General features: G+C 37.5%; 2 protein-coding genes across 3 annotated transcripts in view; both read left to right on the top strand.

Moving 5' to 3' along the window:
• The window catches only part of LOC107714527 (amyloid-like protein 2), a 91,162-nt gene extending 69,757 nt beyond the window's left edge, over positions 1 to 21,405 (top strand). Inside the window, exons 10-19 of the mRNA XM_016520378.1 lie at positions 723 to 856; positions 996 to 1,070; positions 1,154 to 1,312; positions 2,941 to 3,069; positions 7,149 to 7,248; positions 9,392 to 9,565; positions 14,419 to 14,501; positions 16,497 to 16,553; positions 18,345 to 18,521; positions 20,025 to 21,405. Coding sequence (XP_016375864.1) covers positions 723 to 856; positions 996 to 1,070; positions 1,154 to 1,312; positions 2,941 to 3,069; positions 7,149 to 7,248; positions 9,392 to 9,565; positions 14,419 to 14,501; positions 16,497 to 16,553; positions 18,345 to 18,521; positions 20,025 to 20,126 — 1,190 coding nt within the window. The 3' untranslated portion in view covers positions 20,127 to 21,405. The remainder of the gene's footprint in view (positions 1 to 722; positions 857 to 995; positions 1,071 to 1,153; positions 1,313 to 2,940; positions 3,070 to 7,148; positions 7,249 to 9,391; positions 9,566 to 14,418; positions 14,502 to 16,496; positions 16,554 to 18,344; positions 18,522 to 20,024) is intronic.
• Positions 21,406 to 23,724: 2,319 nt separating this feature from the next.
• LOC107714534 (PR domain zinc finger protein 10-like) overlaps positions 23,725 to 26,126 on the top strand; it is a 25,355-nt gene continuing 22,953 nt past the window's right edge. Inside the window, exon 1 of one of the 2 annotated variants that reach the window (XM_016520393.1) lies at positions 23,725 to 24,185. The gene's annotated coding sequence lies outside the window, so the exon portion shown is untranslated. The remainder of the gene's footprint in view (positions 24,186 to 26,126) is intronic. The other variant, XM_016520394.1, reaches the window with a different exon arrangement.

Raw genomic sequence — 26,126 nt, 5'->3', positions numbered from 1 at the left:
TGTATATGTGTGTGTATGTGTGTGTGTGTATATATATATATATATATATATATTAGCAATAAACAGTTACAAAATATGTTTATTATGTACATTATGTATATTATGTATATGTATATAGTTACAATATATGTATAAATAGTGTGAATGTGCAGGAAGTTCACAGTGCTACATGTGAGTGAGCGGGCGATAAAGAGTTGTTTTTTGCGCGATTTGCACATTTGAACATGACTTAAATAAGTAGTAATGCGGGCTGATGGTTGTCAAAAGCTTGTGCTATCAATTAACTTTCCTCGTAGGTCTGTCTTCAAAATTTTATAAGTTACCGTTCAAAATCAGTTCCTCTCTAAATGATTGGGATTGTTGCACTCTATAGAGTTTGGTGTTAGCATATTGATTAGCTAACAACTTCATACTGCAATAAGCTCAAAATACATTGCAAACAATAATTGGATATAAAAAAATGTTGATTTTAAATAGTTTTTATGGATAGTGCTGAATAAATAAATTTTAATGGACATTTAACTAAGCTAAGTGAACTAAGTCCTCCCTTACATTTTGGCCAAAAATGAATCTTATAAGACAGCATAATTTGCTGCTTACCTAGTGTCAGCAACAGCCTATGCTTCTGCAATGCTGTGATTCCTAAAAACGCTTCCTGTCTAGTGTTTGAGAGAGAGCTTGGATGTGCCACCCGTTTATAATCTCTCTCTTTACTCCCTCAGCCGTGCCGCCCACCCCTCAACCCACAGATGACGTGGATGTGTACTTCGAGACCCCAGCAGATGATAAAGAGCACAGCCGTTTCCAGAAGGCCAAGGAGCAACTTGAGATCAGACACCGCAACCGCATGGAGAGGGTGAGTGAGATGTCACTCATTTACATTTTGTAAATGAACAGTTGTTGTCATGTGACGTTATGGAGTTGTTCCCATGTGGCTAGTGAGATCCCAGCCATTGTTTGAGCCCCAAGTGATTTGAATATGTTGCTCTCACCAGGTGAGGAAGGAGTGGGAGGAGGCTGAGAGCCAGGCCAGGAACCTGCCCAAATCTGAGAGACAGACTCTGATCCAGGTAAACCTCAGCTTCCATGCCAGAGGACATCTCGTTTAAGATGTGACAGTTTAGTTATAGGGTTTTTATTATTCTCTCTGCAGCACTTCCAGGCTATGGTGGAGTCCTTGGAGGAGGAGGCAGCCAGTGAGAAACAGCAGCTGGTGGAGACTCATCTTGCCCGGGTGGAGGCCATGCTGAACGATCGCCGTCGTCTTGCCCTGGAGAACTACCTAGCCGCTCTGCAGGCTGATCCACCAAGGGTGAGACGATGCACAATATCTAAAAAGCTAATACACCCGTTTACAACTGAAATTAACATCCTTTTTGGTGGTAAATGCAGGTGTTAAATGCTTTGTAGTCTGATAACTTCTACTACTTTCTGAGGTAGTATAAAAAAGCATGACAAATAAGAGTGTCCACAGTCAAAAAAATACTTAAAATCTACTTTAAAACAAGTGTTAGAAATATACTTATGTTAGTTTAATGTTTTTAATATAATAAAATAAATAAATAAAAAACTTTAAAAATATAAATAAATATAATAAACTTTTGTATAATTTTAAAGAGAATATTTATTTTAATTACTTAAAAAATGTCTTGTGGTGTAACCATCAGAAAGCAATATATTTTTTGTTATACCGCGAATACTTGTGACTGTACTCATCTTTGTTTTTTTAAAGTGTTTAAATGTCTATTTCAAGGTTTAAATATCATAACATTTTTGGAGAGTTGTACCAAATGACATTTTACAACCTGAACTAACTTTACCTTGTCATAAAGAGGTCTGATATTTTAAGAGACTTGTTGATCTTGACACACAGTCATGAAGGTCTGCTGATGTCCTGTTTTGTCCTGCATGTTGGTTGCACCACATGACTTTAGTTTGGCTGACAGATGTTTTTCAAATATTAAGCAGATTTTGTAACTTTTTATTTTTAAGTTTTATTAAGCTTTTTATTAAGAAATGATGATGAATTATTCTTATTCTATAATAAATAGATTCTACCAAACCACTTCAATATGTTTTTCTTTTCCAATATTTTTTTAAGAGGCTTTTTTTCACCATAATGTCAAGACGGTTGCATCATTCTGACATTTTTGACTGACTTTGTTTATCAAAATGAAATTAAAAATATGCTCATCGTAGTAGAGGTGTATTTGAGTCACTGAATGTATAAATTGCGTATTATTTAATAGATTTATCATGTCATTGACCCACCAATTGAGATGCATTTAAGATTCAGGTCAATACCAGGTGTGGATGGTACTGTGTCTCTGTTGACCACATGTGATCAGATCCCTTGAGATGCATGTAAATACCAGCCCATTGTTTACTTGGAGTGACTTCCAGCATTGACAGATCCCTTCCAGTTTATAAATGAGCATGGATCATGTGTGGTCATGTGAGAAATGCATGATCTGTGAGTGACTAAAGGAAGTCTGAGAGATAAATGCTTCCTTGAGGGATTGTTCTCATCTCATAATGACCAGATTACAATTCTCATACTTGAGTCTCTGATGGGCGATGGTTGTCTTTTCTCTCTGCTGTGTGATTTAATGGTGGCGGATTACCCGTCCTCTATTACCCTGCTGAAAGCTCATAACGGGGAGGGTGGCTTCAGTTACTTCAGATATTAATTTGAATTGTGCACCTATGTAATGTTTAATCCTCTGAAATGACTTGCACAAAGAGAGCCAGAGCTGGACTCACACAAGCAGGCGCGTGCTAATCCTCTTGTTATTTCTCTGTCCTGCGGATCTTGCGGCTCTTTGATCCTAGCGCTGATTCACGGATCAGCCAGCTCATAAGGAGACGTCCTCCTGACTCACCCTGCCTTTTATTTTCTTTCCTTTGTGGTCAATTTATCTTCTCTGTCTGTCTCCGCAGCCCCATCGTATCCTGCAGGCTCTGAAGAGGTATGTGCGTGCCGAGAATAAGGATCGTCAGCACACCATCCGCCACTACCAGCACGTCCTGGCCGTGGACCCTGAGAAGGCCGCCCAGATGAAGTCCCAAGTCAGTGTTGCCCAATCTGCCTCCCTTTCCTGCTAAATCCCATGTTTTCTATGGTCTTTTCTGACCTTGCATAGAGTTTGGGCCATTTTTTGTAACCGTTTTACTTGCCTTTTGGTCCCTGCTTCATATTTAAAGGGGTCATATGATGCGATTTCAAGTTTTCCCAATCACAATGCATTGGATAGCTGGCCAATCACAGCTCACCTCGCTTTTTCAGACCGATGAGCTTTGTAAAAATCGATGCGTTTCAGAAAAGCGGGGCATAGAGGAGCAACAATAATGTACAGTATGTGGAAAATAATGTGTTTTTTTAACCTTAAACCGCATAAACACATTTCATTACACCAAATACACAAAATAATGTTCTTTTTAGCAACATCATATGACCCCTTTAAAGGCCATAAATGACTCATTTGCAGAATGATTTCACAAAAAGGTTTAAAAACTGTGGCCGTTTGACTAAACTGGTGTTTGAAAATTATCATTGTTGCTTTCTAATTGGTTCAACTAGTGGCACAGAAATTACACACTTCTCCTTTAATCATTACAAATGGACATGTTTTCTGTACGTATGTACAGTGTTCAGAAGTTGATAGAATTGTCCAGGAGAGCCATGGGCGAGTTATCGTGACAGGATTCTCTTGTTCGAACATTATTTGAGAGATTAGCACCGTACTGCTCCTGTGTAATATCACACATTTGATTGAATGTAACTTTCAAGTCTGAGCCAATGGCGTGGCTTTATAATTTGCATTCCAGACTGGCCGCAGTCAGCAGCACCGCTGTTTGTTATGGGAGACTGGATGTGGCACAGACCCAGAGGTGTGCACAGATCTGAGAATCATGGGAAACGAAACCCACATTCACAACGGTTTATATCTTGTGTGTTTGTTTACTGGCTGATGGCAGTTCCTGTTTATTTCAGATTTAATTAGCGGCAAACTTCCTGGTGTCTAGTTTTGGGCCTGGATTTGCAAAACATGAAGAATAAAATCCTTAACTTCTATTTTCTACTTATTTTCTAACTTAAGAATAAAGTTAAGAATATTTTGTAGTCCTAAAAACATTTCTTAATGTTCTTATCTTTTTTTTTTGTTTGTTTTTTTGAAAAGAATGCTCTTAAAAGTCGTCATAAATAATGTCTATTAAGTTAGAATAACCTTCAGCTTAAATCTTAAATCCCCAAATGTAAGAGTAACATGACACTTGCTACATACAGTATAAGTCATATGTATGAAGTAACACTATTGATCGTTTATGTAAAAACAATGATTGATCATGTGGCTTTTTGCCGAATTCGAAATTAAGACATGACATTACTAAAAATGAGTCAAATCGGAAAATTGATTTTAATTTTATAGTTAATTTTAATTTTTTTATTTTATTTGTTTTGTTTGTTTTCTAGTTAATTTTAGGACTTTTAGGATTTTCACTCTAGACAGAGCGCAAGAAGACGAGCACAAATGAATGAATTGGAACGCCTGGTGTGATGTAAATAGTGTGCATAATTATGATTATTACAGTAATATGCATATAGTGTAAAAAGACTGTCTTTGAGGTGTTTTTCATTGAGCCAATCAGCACGTTTTCAACAAGAACCGCCATACAATCAGATAATAGCACTCAAGCTCAAAATTTTGTTCTTAAAAAAATGAGATGTTCTTAAGAATATGTTTTAGAACTTTTCAAAAATTGCACATTCTTACAAACCTCTTTCATGAGTTTATCTCATGAAATTTCTTAACTTTTTTCTTAAGATGTTCTTGAATCCTGCCCCTGAATCTGTTCAACTGTTCACGAGTTTTTTCAAATGGGATGGGGTTTTAACAGCTAGTTTACTCAAATGAAGATTCTGTCATCATTTACTCACCCTCATATCCCATTTGACTGACATTTGTGGAGAAATGTGTCCTACATATGTCTTAACCAAAGAAATGGCAAAAACCCTCATGGGATTTGTGCAGAAAAGTTTTCTGTGAATAATATTTTTAATTTCAATCTGAGCGTTTACAATGCTCTTGTGCTTTTTTTGTTCTCTTTTGGAACTTGACAGCCTCTGTGCTTTTATTGCATGGAAAATTTCAGTTTGAATTTTATATCCTCTCTTTTTGTGCTCCACTGATGAAAGTAAATCATACAGTTTTGGATTGACATGATTGACATCAACTGTTATGTCTCATGTAGGTTTTATAAAAGTACTTGGTGTTAGAGCAAAAAATAGCAGTTACACTGCTGACTTGTGGGGCTGCGCTTTTTATAACCATGTGTTTGAGAAATGGCATTCCAGTCTATTTTGGCAACTCCTCTCAATTGAGTTGAAGTCCAGGTATGACTGGCAGACCAACATAAACTTACTTACTTGCTAAAGCAACAGTGCGTCAGCTGTGTGCAAGAACTTTCTGAGGTCCAGACTAGGGATGTTCATTTCGGTTATTTTTCCTAACCGACAACCGTCATTTCTTCAGTGTGAAAAGATATAAAATATTTACAAAAATGTGAGGGGTGTACTCACTTCTGTGAGATACAGTAGATAGATAGATAGATAGATAGATAACGAATAAATAGGCCTATACGAGAAATATATCTTTACTTAAATAATAAATTAAGAAAATGAAAGAAAAACTGTAACAAGTAGGCTAGTACGCAGAGTTTCGGTTCAATTTTGTGCTGCGCGAAAGGAAACAGACGGCAGAAAGCGGCATCCTATTTTTCTTTAGGCTTATTTTTACAAAAGCACAAAGATTTGTTTTTATTGTGAATGTACACAAATAAAGGCAAACCTTTTACAATTCTGATTATGACTGACTAAAAGGAGTAGTTGTTTCCACTGTTAGAAGGAAAAAATTAAAGTGATTGCGCCGGCACCGCATGCGCACACACAGTTAAGCATTGATACCTTGACAATGCAGCCTGTTCATTATCATAATAAAATGCAGTCAGTCAAACATATGGGGAAAAAAAACCACACTGCTCAGTTTAAATATGTAGTCAAATCTGTGCCGTTAAGCGTTATCACAGTACCGCCGTGATGCTATGCAAAACATTTTGTTTTACGTGGATATTGGAACGCGAGTGAAGTAGGCTACATAATAAATAATAATTTGCCATTCAAATACATTGCGAATACGGAAACATTTGATTTTGTGTCGAATGAGAGACCCAACGTTGGTTTCAGTTTCGTTTTAGCCTAAATTCGTTTTAGCTTGTCGTTTATATTGCAATAGCCTCTTATATTTTTAATTCTTGTTCTTTTCTAAATAGGCTACTGTTAATTGAAAGGATTTGTTGTGGAGTGAGGGGAACTAAAATAGCCTAGCTAGTGTTTATTATAATGTCTGTAAACATTTCGCGTGACTAAATGACTTTTTAAACCGTTTAACTGATTGTATTAATCGGCCGAATTTCTATACAGTCGGTTAACCGGTTAAAATTAACATCCCTAGCCCAGACGGGAAAATAGCCTAGCTAGTGTTTATTATAATGTTTGTAAACATTTCGCGTCGGCATTGGGCCTATTTCTGAATGAATAAAATGTGACTTATACGCGACTTGTTTTTTCTCTCTAAAAAAAACAATTTTTTTTATACACGTAGCGTATTTTAACCTTGCAGCAAATCTTTTTAAATATTTTGATAAATTACTGAAAAAAAACTAAATAAATGACTTTTTAAACTGTTTAACTGATTGTATTAATCGGTCGAATTTCTATACAGTCAGTTAACCGGTTAAAATTAACATCCCTAGTCCAGACGGGCGCCTAGAGGGTCTACAAGGACATTTCAGTTTCCCCCTTCTTTTTCTTCAGATATATAGGCCCTTCATTGCCATCTGTTGCTGGTTTTTGAGAATTGCACACAAATGTGGTGACAACAAAGGAACAGGCGTGGTTGCTCGTACACACTCACACTGTTTCTTCTCCTCACTGTTTACGCATTAAGATTGCCACAGAGCTTTTGTGTTTTTTTTGTGTTACATTAATCCATCCAACATTACACAACCACAGACATGTTCCATCCTGCAGAATGGAGCCTTTTTATAAATATCGTCCTCTGTTTTAAAAGTGTGTCTGGGTTTCCTAGGTGATGACCCACCTGCGGGTGATTGAGGAGAGGATGAACCAGAGCCTGTCTCTGCTCTATAAGGTGCCCTACGTCGCAGAGGAGATCCAGGATGAGATCGGTAAGTGTGGAGATCTGGATCAGGTTTGGAAAACGGTGGAAATGGGTGTTTTTGAACACACAACAAGCAAGAAACGAGTGAGAGGTGCTCTTGTTAAAAAGTGTGATTTGTAGGTTGGGCTGATCCAAGAGTTAGTTTTTTTTGTTTTATTGTTTAAATCTCTCGCTTTTTTATTGCTTGATTTTTATTTTTTTTGGCACATTACTTCCTTTTGTCACATTATATTATTTGTATCATGAAATTGAGTAACACGGTGAGTACTAGTGGCAGGTATTTTCCTCTGTTGCTAGGTAACGACTCAGAAGAAGGTGTCAGCTTCAATGTTTTACTCATGTTTTTGTCGGTTTGGTTTTACTACTGACTGTAAATGCACAACAGTGTCTGCTGCTGAGAATACACTGCTTCTGTCTGCCACAGATCCACCGCAAGAGATCAAGTTTGTGAGATGTTTGCTTGCAAAACTCAAGTGCAGCCATCCAGTTTTTTTAGTGGCTTTGGTTCTGGAAGTATTTTTCTCATTAATTTTCTCCACAGGGAATTGAAAAAAGCCATGAATTAAATCAACATACTCTGAGATGAATCAAAAAATTGCAAACTTTGATTGGAAGCGAAAGGAGTATGTTTAAACGGAAAAAAATTAATTGTGTATTTAAATTCTTCTATGAGGGAATGAACTACAATCCCAGGAAATACCGCAAATGATGTAATCAAATCAGAAACTATAGTACGAAGTACAATTATTCGCTCATAATCATTGAGTATGAAATTCTCTAATTGTAGGAAGACTCTTGTATCATTTGTGATACTTTATGGAATATCTGGTCGTTGCTAAACCCTGCTTTCTTTCTGTAATGACAACAACTCTGGTGGATCACTGTGCAGGATTATGGGTAGTGTAGTTCTTCAGTGGTATTTGGCATATTAAAGCTGGCATAAAATGCTCTTTTATTAAATGCATGTTATTGATCTTATCAACAATTCATCCATGGATGCATTTCATTTTTTATTTTTTTTTATTTGCCTCATAGTTTTAATAAAATTTTTATAACTCAACCCTGCCCATTTCTTACTATCGACTGCAAACTCACATTCAGATTTTTAACATTATTGTTAAAAATCACTTTCCTTATGGAGAAAATGTTTAAGATTCTCTGTTTCCCTGTTCTCTGTTTCCGTACAACCAAACAACGAGCAGTTCATGTTACTTAAATAGGCAGATTGTATGTAATCAATACTGATCCATTCTTGCAAGTTAGGTCTGATTACATTTAAACATATCGTGAACTGAACCCCAAACCTCCCTTTTCAATGTGTCTCGCTTGAGTGTGCATATGAGCTCGACAAACTAGACTCTGATGTCAAACCCTAAAGCTCCCTTGATTTATCATGGATAAAGCTGTACAAAGATTTTCGGCCTGTTTTATGCATTCTTTTGTCCTGCTTTGAGCGTTTAGTCCCCTAAACAACTGCACAATCCCTCTGCATCTCAGATGCCAAGATAATTACACCTGTATGAAAAGCTTGCCTTCAGTAATTAGCGCTCTCTCTCTCTCTCTCTCTCTCTCTCGCATACACATACACATACACACACACACACACACACACACACACAAAGTGTAATTTGGCTTCTCCTTTTATCACTCAGTTTGAAAACATCTCACCGCAATCAAAGTAAATTAGAGTGTTCTGAAGCGTTTGTTGTGCCGTCCTCTTTGTTTCAGGTGGAAACAGTCAAGCTGTTCCCAGAGACGCCCCTCTGCACTTGCATGTTTTTTTTCTCTTCCTTCGTTCATTTTATGAGAGGAGCCGTGGCATTGTGTAGTATAGATGAGACTAGTGTGTGGGGTTTGACAGAACTGGGTCAAGACTCCTCCAGATTCCCACTAGTGTGTGAAGATGTGTAGTTTTTAAGCCAGACTCTGTGCAGAATGTTTTTGCAAGTTTAGAGAAGTAGAAAGGGTCATTTTAGCTTCACCGATGCCTGGAAATGCCGCAGTACGGAACCTCGTAATGGATAATTGATCGCGTTTATGACCGCTTCGTGCCTCGTTTAATGGTTTTAGGAATAGATCCCTTCCAGCATCTCTTCCCTCCTGTGATTTTCTGTTTTTAACCATGTTCCTCTCTGTATCTCCCAATTCAGATGAACTTCTGCAGGATCAAAAGGCAGATATGGACCAGTTCCTGTCCTCCATCTCTGAATCTCAGCCTGATGTTACTGTGTCCTCTGAGGAGAGCGTGGAGGTTCCTGCCTTTGAAGGAAAGCCTTTCCGCCCCTTCCAGGTCAACACTCTGGGCTCCCCCGCTGAACCCGAGGGTACGTTTCTTGTCTAAATTTACACAGGCAAACCATTAAGGCTCTCGGTTGCTCTCCTCGGTCTCTCAATATGGCACTGTTGCCGAGGCAGGTTTTGTATCAGTGTCATGCCACTACCCCCTTCACTATTGGGAAAAACAGCTTAACCCTCTTAGCTGGTTTAAGCTGGTCTCCCAGCCTGAGTTAAGCCTGCACACCTGAAAAGTGTCCAAACCCCTTCTAAAACCAGAAAATGGATCAGTCTGGGAGACCAACTAAGACCAGCAAACCAGCTTAGACTGGTTTAAGTTGTTTTTCATCAGGGTTGGACCCCGTAGCACTTAAAAAGAAAATAAGATAATACCCTTTGGAAAATTGAATATCATATTTCCACTTCCGATTGAATATTGTGCTTCTAGTACTATACTGTTATTACCGTTGCTAACACTGAGAGCATTCTGTGAAGGTTTGATATGATTTCCTGTAGTAACTCCAGGAGAATATGCTTGTTTAGTAGGCTAAATGGTTAACTAAAGTAGCTATAAACTAACTTAAAACGCAAAGCAAGGCAAATGTTTAATCTGACATTATTATTATTATATATGTACATATGATATAGTAATTTCATGTGATAAGAGATATATGCTGTAAAATATTAAATTGTTTATGAATCTACATTTATCAGCAAACTGTATTCAGCCAGTATTTAGCATGGCACCAGTTATAAAACTTAGTTAACTCATTATTACCCACAGCCTACTAGAGTGAATCTTATAAAACCTGCTAGGGTCATATAAATTTTTTTTATTAAATATACAAAATGAAGCAAATATATATTAGTTTGCTTTGTGACTTTATGAAAGTACAAAAATATTATTTTATTATATAAATATTCAAATATATTAATTAAAATGTATAATAAATCAAATATATTAATAATAAATATATTATAAATAAATAAACAAATACTGGTCCTAAAAAAATAATTTTCTTCATGCAAAATAAGATTTTTCTTTTTTATTTCGGGGTGAAATGTGAACTGGAAGTTTTCCAGGAAAGGTTCAGCCATCAGTACCTTGTTCACACGTTTTTCTCTGGCTGGCTCTTGTTTAAAGTGTCTGATCTGAGCCAGTACTAAAGGTCTGCTTATAGCTTTTCACTCAAAGCCGGTCAGGTGAAGCTCATGGCAGCATGAGGCCTGTTCGCGTTAACGTTTTCTAAATGCTGAATGAAGCACCGAAGTCCAAATATTGCACTCGGACCATAGGTTTCTGCTTATCTAAGCTTTCCTGAATCCCCATTGGCATCGCCTTAAACACCATGTCTGTCCCTTCAGCCCTATTAGCCATCCTATTCTTAATTTCCTCTCTCAGACACTCCCTCAGATGGAGAGACCAAACATCCCATCCCTCTATGTCTGGCTGCAAGAGCTTTGCCTATTGAAAAGTCCAAGCAGCTTGTTAAGCTAATTAGTCATTTGAATGGGAGAGCGAGTCCAATGTAAATGTGCTGTGTGCTGCTAAAACAATTATGGCTGCCTCACTACCTGCCTGGGTCAGGAAGACAAATAACCTGATTCATGATGTCGACAGATCCTTAGGACTCATTTGCTACTTATTGGGCTTCCTCTCGTCGCTCTCCTGTTATCTTGCACTTTTCATGATACAATCTCATTAATTAGTAGTTCTGTTGCAGGATGGCTGTTTAGCTGACCCACGACCAGTTTTGCTCCCAGATTGTGCAATTGGAACATGAGCCCGTTTACCGTTTAACCTTGTGATCCTGCCCCTTATGAATGCACCTATAAACCTACTCTTAGATTATTAGTGATAGAAGCTTGCAATTCACTATTACTATTGTTTATACTCCGGGTTTGGAGGTTGTTTAAATAACCATGAGTATTAAACTTCATAGCATAATCAATTCTACAGTATCGTTTGTACTACAGGCAAGAAGGATGCCGCAAATCATACGGCTTGTTGAAAAGAGGCTTGCTGTTACTTTTGAAATGGTGATGATTGATGGTGATTTCTGCCTGGGTGAACTTGCTTTGAACACTTGACCCCTAGAATTGATTTTTCATGGGCCCTACCTTTTGTAAGAGTTATTTTTATAATTACCTTATTAAATGTATCTGCATTGTCTTTTATGTAGAATACTTGAATTTTAACCAGTTACTTCAATCAGTCAGAATACTGTAGGCTGTTACCAATCAAATTTTATCAACATCAACAAAAGCCATCTTTACACTTAACACAGACTATTTAATGCTGCTCAAAGGTGGCATACATATATTTACACAACAGTTGCATAATGTAAATTGTCCAGACAAATCTAAATGCCTCTGATTGACTTTGCATTCATATTCTCAACAGAAATGTGGGTGATTGGTTGTAATGCTCAATGCTGCAAAAACATTAAATCTGATGCAATGTGAGCAGATCTAAATTTAATGCCACAATCGACATTTTTGTTGTTTTAATTGCATCTGCTGTAATAGAATTAGTTTAATTGCGCATGGGCATTTCTGCACGCTTATCTTAAATTTGTGGTTTATTTTTGTTAATTTTAGTTGTATTTTTGCCCCAAGCCCCTGTTAATTTCTGACCCTTGTCTCTTATCTAGCAAACAGACTTGAGGTTGGGCTCTTTTTGACTCGAGCTAGTTAGCATCTTAGCAAAGCTCCAGGAACTACCATTAAAAGCACTCAGAATGCATTAGAAATCATATAGCAGCACCCTACAACCACCCACAACACCTTAGCATCCTGGTGACACCAGTCACATTTTCTTCTGTAATTGTCAATATCTGATTGGTCTTGTTTTCGTTGTCTCATCTCATGTGTAAAGTCTAATTGTCTTTGACACTCTTCACCTCCATGTTCTGAAGGAGCTTGACTGTGGGGTGTGTGTGCGCGTGTGTGTTCTGGTGGTTAGTGGTTCAGTTGTGCATGGTTAAGCTGTAAGCCAGAGCTTGTGACAGCCGCTGAACATAGTTACTCTTTTAACATCGGTGACCTGCTGCTTTGACAGTCAAACAATGAGTGTGGGTGGAGGGTATTGTTCTTCCCTTCACCAATGAGATTTCCAATGTGGTATTATGCAACCAGGACTCATTTTAGCCAGGAAATTTCTAGCATTTACATAACGTTTACCACTGTTGTAGTACAACAGAAACATTTTATTCAGTTTTTTTTGTTATGCGTGTATAAACAGTATTATTTTAATCATAATTAATCATTGAGGTACTATTATAGTTTTTATAAATATTTTGAATTAGGTTTTATTTTTAGATTTGCCATTTTTGTTTTATTTTTATTTATTTATTTATTATATATATTTTTAATGCTTGTAGTTTTTATCCATTTTTTTTATTACAGTTTTACAGTTGTAGTATTATCAGGTTAGTACATCAAGGTAAACTTAGTGAAAATGAGAAATGTTTCCTTGGCAAATACCTGAAATAATATTTTTATATTCTATTGCAAGTATCAAAATGTTTTTTTTTAGTTTTTTTAAGGTCTTTTAATGTTAATGTAGTAAAATGTCACAGTTTTAAACTAATAGTTTTAAATTGGCTTGATTCCTGGTTCTTGTATGGAATGACCATGTTTGACCATCCAGTCATTTGTTTCACTCAGAAATATGTCATATTATGGAAGTAAAATGGGCTATGAATATCTATGTCGGATTGTTTAAATGTAGATTATTCTGTCGATTTTTTTATTTTTTTTTTACCCAGCCCTCCTTGCATATCTTGAATCATCTCCCCATCTATCCTAATATTTTTACTGTATTTCCACCCCATGCTTTTGCTCTGTCTGTCCCTTCAGCCCTATTAGCCATCCTATTCTTAATTTCCTCTCTCAGACACTTCCTCAGATGGAGAGACCAAACATCCCATCCCTCTATGTCTGGCTGCAAGAGCGTTGCCTATTGAAAAGTCCAAGCAGCTTGTTAAGCTAATTAGTCATTTGAATGGGAGAGCGAGTCCAATGTAAATGTGCTGTGTGCTGCTAAAACAATTATGGCTGGGTCTTTTAATGTTAATATAGTGAAATGTCACAGTTTTAAACAAATAGTTTTAAATTGGCTTGATTCCTGGTTCTTGTATGGAATGACCATGTTTGACCATCCAGTCATTTGTTTCACTCAGAAATATGTCATATTATGGAAGTAAAATGGGCTATGAATGAAGTTTCATGTTGACTTTAATTGTTTAATATATAGGGCGATTATATATATTTATAGTGAAATGTCACAGTTTTAAACAAATAGTTTTAAATTGGCTTGATTCCTGGTTCTTGTATGGAATGACCATGTTTGACCATCCAGTCATTTGTTTCACTCAGAAATATGTCATATTATGGAAGTAAAATGGGCTATGAATGAAGTTTCATGTTGACTTTAATTGTTTAATATATAGGGCGATTATATATATTTATAGAGCTGTTACTGGAAACAAGTGCTCACAGGATGTCCCAAGATGCTAATTCAACTAGGAGGAGTCCTTTAGACCATAATAGATCACACATCTTACTCTGAGCTGAATGTTTACACTGAGCTTGTCTGGACTGATCCAGGAGGATTCTGGGTTCAGTGCGAGTTTCTACATCATGCACTTAAATAAATGCATGACTATTGAACGAGTCTGTGTTGGCGTGTCGATCCCTGAATGACTGCGTGACAAGAAAAATCAATTGGCAAGGCAGCAGGATTCTGGCCCAATTCAGATTGTGCTAGAAGCTCAGGTTATTTTCCTAATGGCAGCTACTGTTGATCACAGACATATTTGTAAGCGTTTGAGTTTTATTAATGCCGAAATGTAAGATTCCAGCTTGTCTTCCTGTCTCTGATTGGCTCTTCCCTCTGCAGGCTCTGGCATGAACAGTCTGGATGGTCTGATTGGAGCAGAGGAAAAAGTCATCAACAGCAAGAGCAAGATCAATGAAAATGTGGTGAGCCCACCAGCCTGCCTCCAACACCACACACACTTTACTGAACCGTTGAGAACACTGGGCCAACTGCTGACGCCAACTCTCATGATTGAAATGACATAAAAAAGGATTTTTATACACATTCAGTTTAAGTGCTAATAATAAAATAAAGAATTGGCTTCATGATACACCTAGATGAACAATTACCAAATTAAAGACCACCTGCTCTGTAAACGTTATGGTTTGTATAACTATGGCCTCATAGTTATAACTCTGCCATATGAATTTCTTTGACTTTACTGCATTTGCAAGGCAGCACTAGTTTGACATTGCTGTTTTCTGGGGTTTGCAAACATTTTGACACCTAAATATGATGGTCACCCTACTTTTAAAATATAAAGACAGCTCTATAATAAATAAAAACCATTTATACTTTGTAAAAAGGTTATATTATTAAGACAATATGTTGTTGGCAGAATGAAATAATTGGAATCTTATATTCTCATTGAACTAATGAAATACATTTTTCAATTTTTTATAAATTTAAATGTATTTATAACCTAATTTTTACAATATAGTTCCAAAGCAGCTTTACAGACAGTACAACCTGCAGCGATCGGCTAAAATTGACAGTTTCGTAAAATATTAAAAACAGCGGTTGTCAAACAAATAAAATAATCACCATTAGTCTCATGATTTCTGATCTGCCTTTATAAAGTACTGTAGACTAAGAATGTCTAATTCTGTAAACTCCAATAATTTCAGTGTTATTTTTTCTTATAAACTTTATATTTAAATGTAATGGTTTAAACGTTTCTCATTGACTTAGATTGTTAGAATGTTGGCTGTTCAAAATCTAACCTGCATTGTCATATTATTTGCATGTTGAGTTATGATTGGACTTCTTTCTTGCATTTATTTGCAAACTTGGTCTGTTTAGACATCTATAGCTGAACCAAAGCTTAAAATCTAACCTTACCTGAAACTTTAGCACTGTTCTGCTGCCTTGCGATCACTGCTATCTCCTTCCAGATAGACAAATCTGGTCTTATCTCATTCATATCCCAGCATTCATTGCATGCCACGTTCACATATTTCCCAGTCACATTCCAGTCTCCTCTAATCGCAGCTCACACAAGATCCCGTGTGGTTGTGAAGGGCTGAGCTGAACACATGCAATGCATGATCTCTCTGAAGAATGTGGCTCATGTGTTCGGCTTGTTTTGAATTTTTTGCATGTTTGTCTTTCTGAAATCACATCGAGGAGCTATCAGGGGTTTGTGAGAATCTAAGCTACATTAAAGGGATAGTCCACCCAAAAAATGAAAACCCTTGTGTTTTTCCAAACCTGTATGACTTTTTCTTCTGTGGAAGAAGATATTCTGAAGAATGTTGGTAACCAGACAGTTTTGGTTCGTATCGCCTGCTATTGTATGGACCAAAATACAATGGAAGTCAATGGGAACTGAAACTGTTTGGTTGTCAACATTCTTCAAAATGTAATCTTTTGTGTTCCACAGAAGAAAAAAGTTTACAGGTATGGAATGAAATGAGTAAATTTTTTGGGCGAACTATCCCTTTAAACATGCTCTGATGGCCCCTTCATCGAATGTTTTTCGATACACGTTGAGGTGTTTTGTTTAATAGCAAAATACCAAGATGAAAATGATCATCTTTCCCTGCATTAAATGCAACCAGCCATGTTTTCGAAAAAGGACATAGTCACTGTATCAAAGATCATGAATTATTTTGGATTTGCTCACAGTATTTAATACCCATCTATTGCTGTAAACAGCACAATAACCACCACAGACATTGAGGGGGACACGTCAGCCTAATATTCAGAATACTTGTCAATCAACAAGCTTTTTTCAGTTTACATTTGGTCCCCTTGATCTTGAATATTTGTGTATGCCCTTTCAGTAAACTAACACATTGTACTGTACATCGCACACACCCTGACTCACTCTTCAGTTCCCAAGGAAGTAACTGAGACTGCCCTGTCTGTGTTGACAGGTGATTGATGAGACTCTGGATGTTAAAGAAGTGATTTTGAATGGTGTTGATCCTCTGGTAAGTACAGCGCCCTCCTGTGCCTAATACATGGTACTATCAAACTGCAGTCTCGGATTATGGGCTGGAGGGGGATTGCAGTAGGCTGCTTCTGTTCTATCTGTGAGCAAATGACAGTTTAACATCATTTATGACTTTGTATTGTTTATCCACAAGCTTCCACAGCACATGTGCATGTTTTTAATGCGATCGCATGAGCATGTCCGGTTGATACGGGTCATCATTCGTCATCTCGATTTTCACACTAAAATGAATTGAGCACTAAACATTTGTGTGTGAAAATTGCCAGTCACGGCTGTCAGTGCACAGTCCATTTAGCACTTTGTGAAGCAGATCAATACCATCAAACACATTCATTCATGTTAAAGCATTCTTAAAGGGATAGTCCTCCCCAAAAATGGAAATTGTCATCATACTTGGCAAGTTCATACTAAGAACGATTACTATAATGAAACTATATTTCAGTGGATGATAAAGTTCTGTTTATTATAAGTGTGCTCTGCATTTATGCCATCTGCTAGTTTAAAGGGATAGTTCACTCAAAAATTACAATTTGCTGTTAATTTGCTCTCAGGCCATCCAAGAGGTATTGTAGGTGACTCTTTTTTATTATTTTTTTCTTCAGTGGAACAGTAAAGAAGATTTCTATCTAAAACCATGTTCCTTGGTGATTCGTAAAATACAAGTCAGCAGCTATCGGCTCTTGGGAGTAAAAAAAAACAAAACATATCAGGCAAGAACTGGACTTCCCTGTTTGCCTGAGTAACAATGTTGTAAATAATGTTCAGATTCTTGCACAGACTGATCGTTTCACTTCAAAAGACCTCAATATATCGTCAAGAGTCACGGGTATTTTGTGTTGCATGATACTGAATTTTTTTATTTATTTTTTGACTCTCAAAGTGACTTTAGCCATTGACTTGCATTTTATGAATCACCAAGAAACATGGTTTCAGCAAAAATTCATCTTTACTGTTCTACTGAAGAAAAAGAAAGACACCTACATGTTGGATGGCCTGTCCAAATTTTCATTTTCCCGTGAACTATCCCTTTTAAATGCTTGATTTCTTTGAAGTTTCTTTGTAGTTTTCGATTAGCTGTCAGTGTTTTTAACATTCATAGGCTGGAAAAATCCATTCCGGAAGTGATTCCAAAGATGTTTTTCCTTTTCCTATCATTATCATTATAGTACGTTATTGACATCTCTATTTAAACGGATTTGATTAATTATTAAAACTTTATAGTAATAATTATCATTATAGTTTTATCATTCTAAACCTGTATGACTTTCTTTCTTGGGTGGAACACAAAGAGTGAATGTTGGAAAAGAGCAGCATGAACATGTTTCAAAGTATCTTTTTTTGTGTGTTCCACAAAATAATAAATGATGAAAAACTTAACTGTCCCATTAAGAAGCACTGAAAAAAATGATACAGGCTTGATTTACATGTCAGACATTATTTACGCTGTCTCAAGAAGACCATACATGTTTGTGTAGTCACGTGATTTAAAACCGTATTCAGGTGAAGTGTGATGGAACGTCAGACAGTGTTTGGAGAATATCTGTTTCTGTAGCAAATTCTTTAGATTCTCATTTGGCACCAGTTATGGCACATTATATGTAGCCATGGCAACTTTGTTGTTGCCTCCCTGTACTTAAGTTACAGAATGAGTTCCTTGCTTCAGCGGCATCGACAGCTCTTTAAGATGTCTGTTAACCATGTTTGTCTTGGCTCTTTGTGCTGTTGGAGTGTAAATACTGCAACGCTGGTGTTTATTTTTCCCTCACAGTTCAGCCGTGGATCAGAGCAGGAGACGTTCCGCCCCCTGGTGGATGATTTCAGCTTCGGAAGCAGCGCTCTGATTGGCCTGCTGGTGATTGCAGTGGCCATAGCGACTGTCATTGTGATCAGTCTGGTGCTGCTGAGGAAGAGGCAGTATGGCACCATCAGTCACGGCATTGTGGAGGTGAGCTAACGGTCACGTGACGCTCCATCATTCACTCTTAGTGTTTTCAATGCTACCTTGAGGAGGATAACAAAAAGGCTAGACAGACTCTCAATCGCTGTGAAGGATAATGCTCTCACTCAGAGCACGCAAGGACAAAGAAAAGTTTATATACATTTCATTTAATTCTATACAATATTTAATAAATATACACTACCATTGAAAGGTTTGATGTCAGTAACATTAAGAAATGAATGCTTACATTCAGCAAGGATGCAGTAAAACATTTATAATGTAACAAAAGATATAGATACAAAAAGCCGTTCTTTTGAACTTTCTATTCATCAAAAAATGTTAAGCAGCACAACTTATTTCTGAAAGCAATTGTTCACCCCAAAATTAAAATTGATTGAAAATGTACTCACCCTCAGGCCATCTAAGAGTAGATGAGTTTGTTTCTTCATATATATGACACCAGATAGTTATAGAAGTTCACAGAACTGACTCCGCAACAGCTGAGTAAAACTGTTTAATCTGAGCATGTGGCACTTTAAGCATTATCGTATCGCATTTTTCTTCAATATCGCACAGCCCTACTTCATAGAAACAGATTTGGAGAAATTTAGGATTGCTCCGCAATGGATCCTCTGCAGTGGATGGGTGCCGTCAGAATGAGAGTCCAAACAGCTGATAAAAACATCACAATAATCAACACAACTCCAGTCCATGTTTGTAATAAAAATCCATTATTAAAGTGTTTTTAACTTCAAACGGTTGTTTCCAGCTAAAATACAAGTCCTCTATCCATAATATTGCTTTCTCCAGTGAAAAAGTCATCTCGTCTGAATCGGGAGAGAAATATGCACAGATCAAGCACCGTTTACAAGCAAAACCAGTTCTAAACAAATATGTCGGTGGATTTTAGTGATGGACTTTTTCACTGGAGAAAGTGTTATTATGGATTATGGACTGGTATTTTGGCAGCTTTTCTCTTCACAAGACTTTAATTGATGGACTGGAGTGGTGTGGATTATTGTGATGTTTTTATCAGCTGTTTGGACTCTCATTCTGACGGCACCCATTCACTGCAGAGCATCCATTGGTGAGCAAGTGATATAATGCTACATTTCTCCAAATCTGGTCTGATGTATAAACAAACTCATCTACATCTTGAATGGTTTGAGGAGGAGTAAATGTTCATTTTTTTTCGTGAACTATTCCTTGAAGGATTATATGACACTTGAAGACTGGAGTAAAGGCTGTTAAAAATTCAGCTTTGCCATCAGAGGAATAAATTACATTTAAAAAAATATTAAAATAGAAGCCAGTTCTTTTAAATTGTAATAATATTTCACAATATTACTGATTTTACTATATTTTTTTGATTAAATAAATGCAGTCTTGGGAAGAGACTTCTTTCAAAAACATTACAAAAAATCTTACCGACCCCAAACTTTTTGATAGTCAATTGTTTATCCTTTTTTTGGAGGTGCTGAGATCTTAAATCTTCCTCTTGTGTTTCAGGTTGATCCTATGCTAACTCCAGAAGAACGTCATCTGAGCAAGATGCAGAACCACGGCTACGAAAACCCCACCTACAAATACCTGGAGCAGATGCAGGTTTAGCGGCGCTGTGGAGCTAGAGAGGGGTGAACATGCTACTGACCAATTCTAAAACTGCTCTCAAATCATTTCATGCATTTGAAATGCATATTCTGGTTCATTTCAAGAAAACAAAAAACAATGCTTTATTAATACTACTACTTCTAATACTGCTACTGTTGTACCATGGAGCGCAATTTTATGCTCTTGTAACTTTTTTTTTTTTTTAATTTGAAAGTCAATGGTTTTAAATCAGGAGAACATGATTCGGCAAATTAGCCTGGAATTGATTTTCCGTAATTGAAATGGGAACGTATTGTAATGTTATTTTAAATGTTGATTTTATAAAGTTGTGTTCAAATCTAGTCTATAGAGGTACAGCAAAGCCAAAACAATCAATATGAGACAGCAGTTTATCTACACCATCGCTGGCCGCCGGATATACTTCTTTTAAATAGATTGCTTGTATATGAAGGTTATTTGTAACGACTTAAATGTATAGTGAATCAGAAAATATGAAAAGAAAATCATTAATTCATTTACTTTGTAATTATTAAAAACACACAATATACATAAATAGAAAAAGTAGATGGTCAACTTATTCATAGTCATATTTTTTTTTTCCAGAGCTTAAATCTTTGCTGGGTTACAGGTTTAAACTTTGAGATTGATATTCCCGGTCCAAACATCTGATACCATCGCCTGTGTAAGGTTCGAACTGAATGGCGTGACGGCCTGCCAGATATTTTGGCTGATTGTGAATGTAGAGGTGCACGATTTCTGTAACATTACCACGTCATTTGTTTTTATCTTTTGGTTATGGTGTCATATACTTGAACCAATAAACGGTGTGGCCCCTGCAGATGGTCAGTGTGGATTGGTTTGAAGGGCCACAAGGTTAGGGGCCTCCAAACTCCCATATCACACTAAAATCTCTTTACTCGGATTTTATTCAATGAATGTTATTTTTCATGCCGTTACACTCCCTTTTTATAGTAAATCTGGCGTGATAAAATGTTGCATTCAGCTTAAGCTTATCACAATTGTACTGCATTTTCATTTAATAGCTGCCTAATGAGAACTGTCATGGAGAATTTGATCATGTGGCACACATTGCTTAAATCAAAGAGAGCATAAATACGTTACTGGAGTCATCTGTAATTATAATACTATGATATATTACTTCATAAGTCCCACAAGGACATACCCTTGAAAACCAACGCAAAAACGCACTAAAGTTACCCAGCTGGAGGCCAAGGCAAGTGCAAGAAATGTTTTGCATGTCCACTACGATGGAAGGCAATACTACTACGATATATATATAGTTTATAGCTTAAGTCCCACAAGGACATACCCTTGAAAACCATGATTAAACGCAAAAACGCACTAAAGTTACTCAGCTGGAGGCCAAGGCAAGTGTAAGAAATGTTTTGCATGTCCACTATGATGCAAGGCAAGGAAAAAATTTAGTAAATTCTTTTTTTTCTTTTTTTCCTCTCTCTCTCTCTCTCTCTTCCCCCTTCTTAGCAATGTCTTTGTATGCCTGTATAGTTGATGTTGCAATCATGGCTTTTATCAAGGACAACCTGTGGTGTGCATTGTTCTTATATGAGATGTTATGATATATCTTTTTAAGTTTGTTCTCTTCTTTTATTTTCTATTTTTTTCCCTCTTCCTGTGGCAGTATTTCTGTATGTGACTTTCACTATGCACCTAAATGGCTCCAATCTTGGACCTTGTCATTGCCTGCTTGATTGTGGAAATGGTAGAAGGGTTGAGGGGAAAATAATACAACGTCCATATATTAGAAGTAAAATATGATTGAATCCAGTGGAAATGGCTTCTTGGTTACAGGTGGGAAACATCAATAAATTCACTACTTCCATGTTGGTGTCATTTTGTCTTCTTTATTCTACTTGTTTTTATACCAGTATAAGAAATGTGTGAATGTTCTGATATCTGACAAGTAGTCTGATTTCAGTTCACGATATAAAAGCATTTTAAATATTATATATATATATATATGCATGAATTACTTTGACATATTTCATAATGGTTTATTTTTTATGTATACATGCATTTTAATACACTTTTAACTGCTTTTATTTACTTGAAAATCAAAAGTGACTCAGTATGTGGAAAAGCCCACTTCATCCAAAAATGAAATTTGCTGAAAATGTCCTCCCCTTCAGGCCATATAAGATGTAGATGAGCTTGTTTCATTGGAACAGATGTGGAGAAATCTAGCATTAAACCACTTGCTCACCAATGGATGCTCTGCAGTGGATGGGTGCCGTCAGAATGAGAGTCCAAACAGCTGATAAAAACATCACAATAATCCACACCACTCCAGTCCATCAGTTACGGTCTTGTGAAATAAAAACCTGCGTGTTTGTAATAAACGGATCATTAAGATGTTTTAACCTTAACCATTGTTTCTGGCCAAAATAGCAGTTCATAACAATCCAGTGAAAAAGTCCATCCCCTGTTGTCCTCTCGCATCAAAATCTACCAACATGTTTAAAACTGTTTTTGCGTTTCTACACTGTACTTAATCTGTGCGTATTTCTCTCCTGATTCAGACATGACTTTTTCACTGCATGGAGGAAGCAATATTATGGAGAGAGGATTTGTGATGTAGCTGAAAGCAACGGTTTGATGTTAAAAACGTCTTTATGATGGATTTGTTTCTGACAAACGCAGCTGACTCCACAAGACTAACTGATGGAGTCGTGTGGATTATTGTGATGTTTTGAACTCTAATGCTAAAATTCTCCAAATAGGCCTGAGGGTGAATACATTTTCATTTCTGGGTGAACTATTCCATTAACGTGTAAATATTTGTATGAACAAAGAAACATTTAACAACTATGAGAAATTATAACTGCAGATTTCCCAGTTCTTGCTATGAGATGTGACCCCACTCATCCACCAAGGCACTTGCAAGTTCCCAGACATTTTTGGGAGGAATGGCCCTAACCCTCAACATCTGGTTCTACAGGCCTCAGTGTAATGTGCACTCCTTCGATGATAAACATGAGTCCCGATCATCACCCCTGGTGAGACAAAACCCCGACTCGTCAGTGACCAGCACTTTTCACCAGTCCAGTCTGGTTCAGCGCAGATGGGTTTGTACCATAGACTGTATAAAAACAGGTTTGTACCCATAGGCGATGTTGTTACCGGTGATGTCTGGTAAATTGTTGCCATCATGTACTCGTCACGCAGGTGTAATATTCAGATGTACTGACCTGTGCAGATGTTGTTACACATGGTCAGCCACTGCAAGGACGATCAGCTGTCCTTCCTGTCTCCATGAGGCACATTGCAATTCATTTCCCATACTGGGCACAATGTGTCCGATTGAAGACCTTTTTAGGCCTTAATTTATGAAAATATGAATTAAGACTTTTTAAGTCCAGCAGAAACCCTGAAAAAGGGATGTTTCTTTCATATATGTGACCCTGGACCACAAAACCAGTCTTAAGTCGCTGGGGTATATTTGTAGCAACGGTTTTGTGGTCCAGGGTCACATATATATAATAAATAAATATATATAATTTTTTATGTATATATACCTTTAAATGAAATATATATTTGAAAACTGCTTGTAAAGGCGCGCTTGAAATGTCATTGGCACGTCTGGCACGTTCTCGCTTTTTCATTGGACGGCCTTGAAGACGTTTTATTTTTTTTAATTGGTTGGGAGAAATGGCGGAAAATTCCCATTGGCACTGAAAGGAAAATGCCATACGAGCATCAAATACCGATTATCTCGAAATGAAAAACAATCTACACATATCGGAGTTCAAAATAAACGACGAGGACTTAATCCAGCACAGCATATATGCCATTTTATCCCTATCGTTCCTGAAAATCCCCATCGATATATACTGCAATGTGGAAACCGTCGCCCGGGGCCGCGCGTCTGTTGCTAGGTAGATTATGTTAATATATGCAAGGCAGCCATCTCTGCAGCTACCATTCAGAGGGAAGACCCACTTCAACCTTTTCCTAAAAATGCTGAAAACTCTCGGGAAATCCACGCCCGAAGCTTAAGCGCGGATTCAGGATCGTCTCTCAGTAAGTGTCACGTAAAATTCGCAGCCTGTTTTCCGTTGGACGGTCGATTAGAGTGTAGATATATTTTGTCGAGTGTCTTCGCCGTGCTTTGTTGTTGTCTTAGTCCCACCCCAAAATGGAGTCGTGTCTTCCTCATTCTGCTGCAGACACTCACGGAGCGCGCCCGCCGGCCGGGCTCATCTGTGCGCGGGGACCCAAGCGCCCCTGTCCTGCATCTGGAACCTCCATGAAACTAATGTACTCGATTAAAACGACACCGTAGGGCCGTTACAATTCAAACAGGGCTTCTGCTCGCATCCCACTGTCTTTACCAGCCACCAGCGCGGGTTTATGTCTGATAAAGCTGCAGTGGAAATGTTTTTGTGCCGCTGCTGGTTGTGTGGTATAGTCCGACTGGAACTCCCAACCTGCGGGCTTGAGACAGGGGGGGAGAGAGCCTGACGAACAGCCCGATTGCTTCATTCGCCATTACAGCCTTTATAAGCCTTTCTCTTAATTTATCTCAGGGTTTGAAGAAGGCCGGGGTGATTGGCGTTTGTGTGTGCTTTTTCTCTCAGCGCGGCTGTCGGGGATTTTCTGGCCGGCCGTGTGTCTCCTCTACCCCCGTGCAGTGATTAGACTGACCGCTCCTCCAGTAACGTTACGCGCCTGTGTTTGGGTTGAACAGCGAGTTTACAATAAATCACAAATAACACGATGAACAGATGAAATGTGTCGAGCCTGAGCTTTGATCTGTTCCCTTCCCACCAGCCACTCTATTACAAGAAGTATAATGTCATAAATTAATCATGGAATTATTTTAAGTACATTGGGGTGCCATGTAAATTTCATGGCGTGTTTTATCATTAGGGTATGATACCGTCATTGTACCACTACGGTACGTTACTTTTTGTAAGAGAGTTATTCCATTACTACTTAAACAGGATGATCACAGTCATGGAAAACCTGGAAAAATGTGGGAATTTGAAAACTGAAGTTTCCAGACCTTTCCCCGAGACTATAATTGGAGTCTCTATTTGTAAATTATTTATTTATTTATTTATTTACACATTGTTGCAGATAGAAAATCATGATATTATTGTTTATAATATCATATATTCATGCCTTTAGCAGATTAGAGCTGGGCAATAATATAGTTTACATTTTAGAACAATAGAAGCAATCAGACAGTTGAGATTTGCTATATATTATGTATCACCCTCCGTAAGTATACTGTGTGTATGTAGATAAAATTGGACATACTTAAGTATCCAAATTTTTATAAAGAAGCCACTCTGACATTAAATTTGGCATGAAATGCAAATTCACCCTGTGTGTTTCCTAAATGCATATCATAGATCTAATATCTCTGTCGTTCGGCCTGTTTTGGAGGATGCATCAGGTGTCCTTCAATCACCCACAATCCTTTTCAGTCACACATACCAATTCACGACAAATTAATTAGCTGAAAATGAATCAACACTGAGCTTGTTCAGTTTCATAGCTATGCAAGACAAAAACACGATTTGAGGTATTATATTTTATCGAGGCATAAATGGTGCATAATGTAAACCACTGGGAGACCACAGACAGATGTCGTTACCTCTACTGCATTAACAGAAAGTCAGTTCGTATAAAATTCTAATCACTTACTAACTAGACCATCTCATTCAAGCGCTTAATGCTGAGAAGGACTGCAGCCTCGAAGCCTCACTAGGATGCGTTCTTCCATTTGAGAAGCACCCTTAAAGGTGACATATCATGAAAAGCTGACTTTTCCAGGTTTTAAGTGCTATAATCAGGTCCCCGGTACATCTACCAACCAAGGAAACGTGAAAGAGATTAACCCAGTAACTTTGTTTTGGTAAGCCTTTTTCTGCAAGCGTCTGAAAAACGAGCGCGTCTGATTTCGCTCCCTTGGTGACGTAGCAAAGGGATTTCATTATAATATTACCGCCCCTT

This window comes from Sinocyclocheilus rhinocerous, unplaced genomic scaffold, assembly GCF_001515625.1.
Source record: "Sinocyclocheilus rhinocerous isolate Xijiao unplaced genomic scaffold, SAMN03320098_v1.1 scaffold809, whole genome shotgun sequence".
Classification (NCBI taxonomy): domain Eukaryota; kingdom Metazoa; phylum Chordata; class Actinopteri; order Cypriniformes; family Cyprinidae; genus Sinocyclocheilus; species Sinocyclocheilus rhinocerous.
Note: the sequence above shows the minus strand (reverse complement) of the source record. Positions and strands in the feature narration are given on the sequence as shown.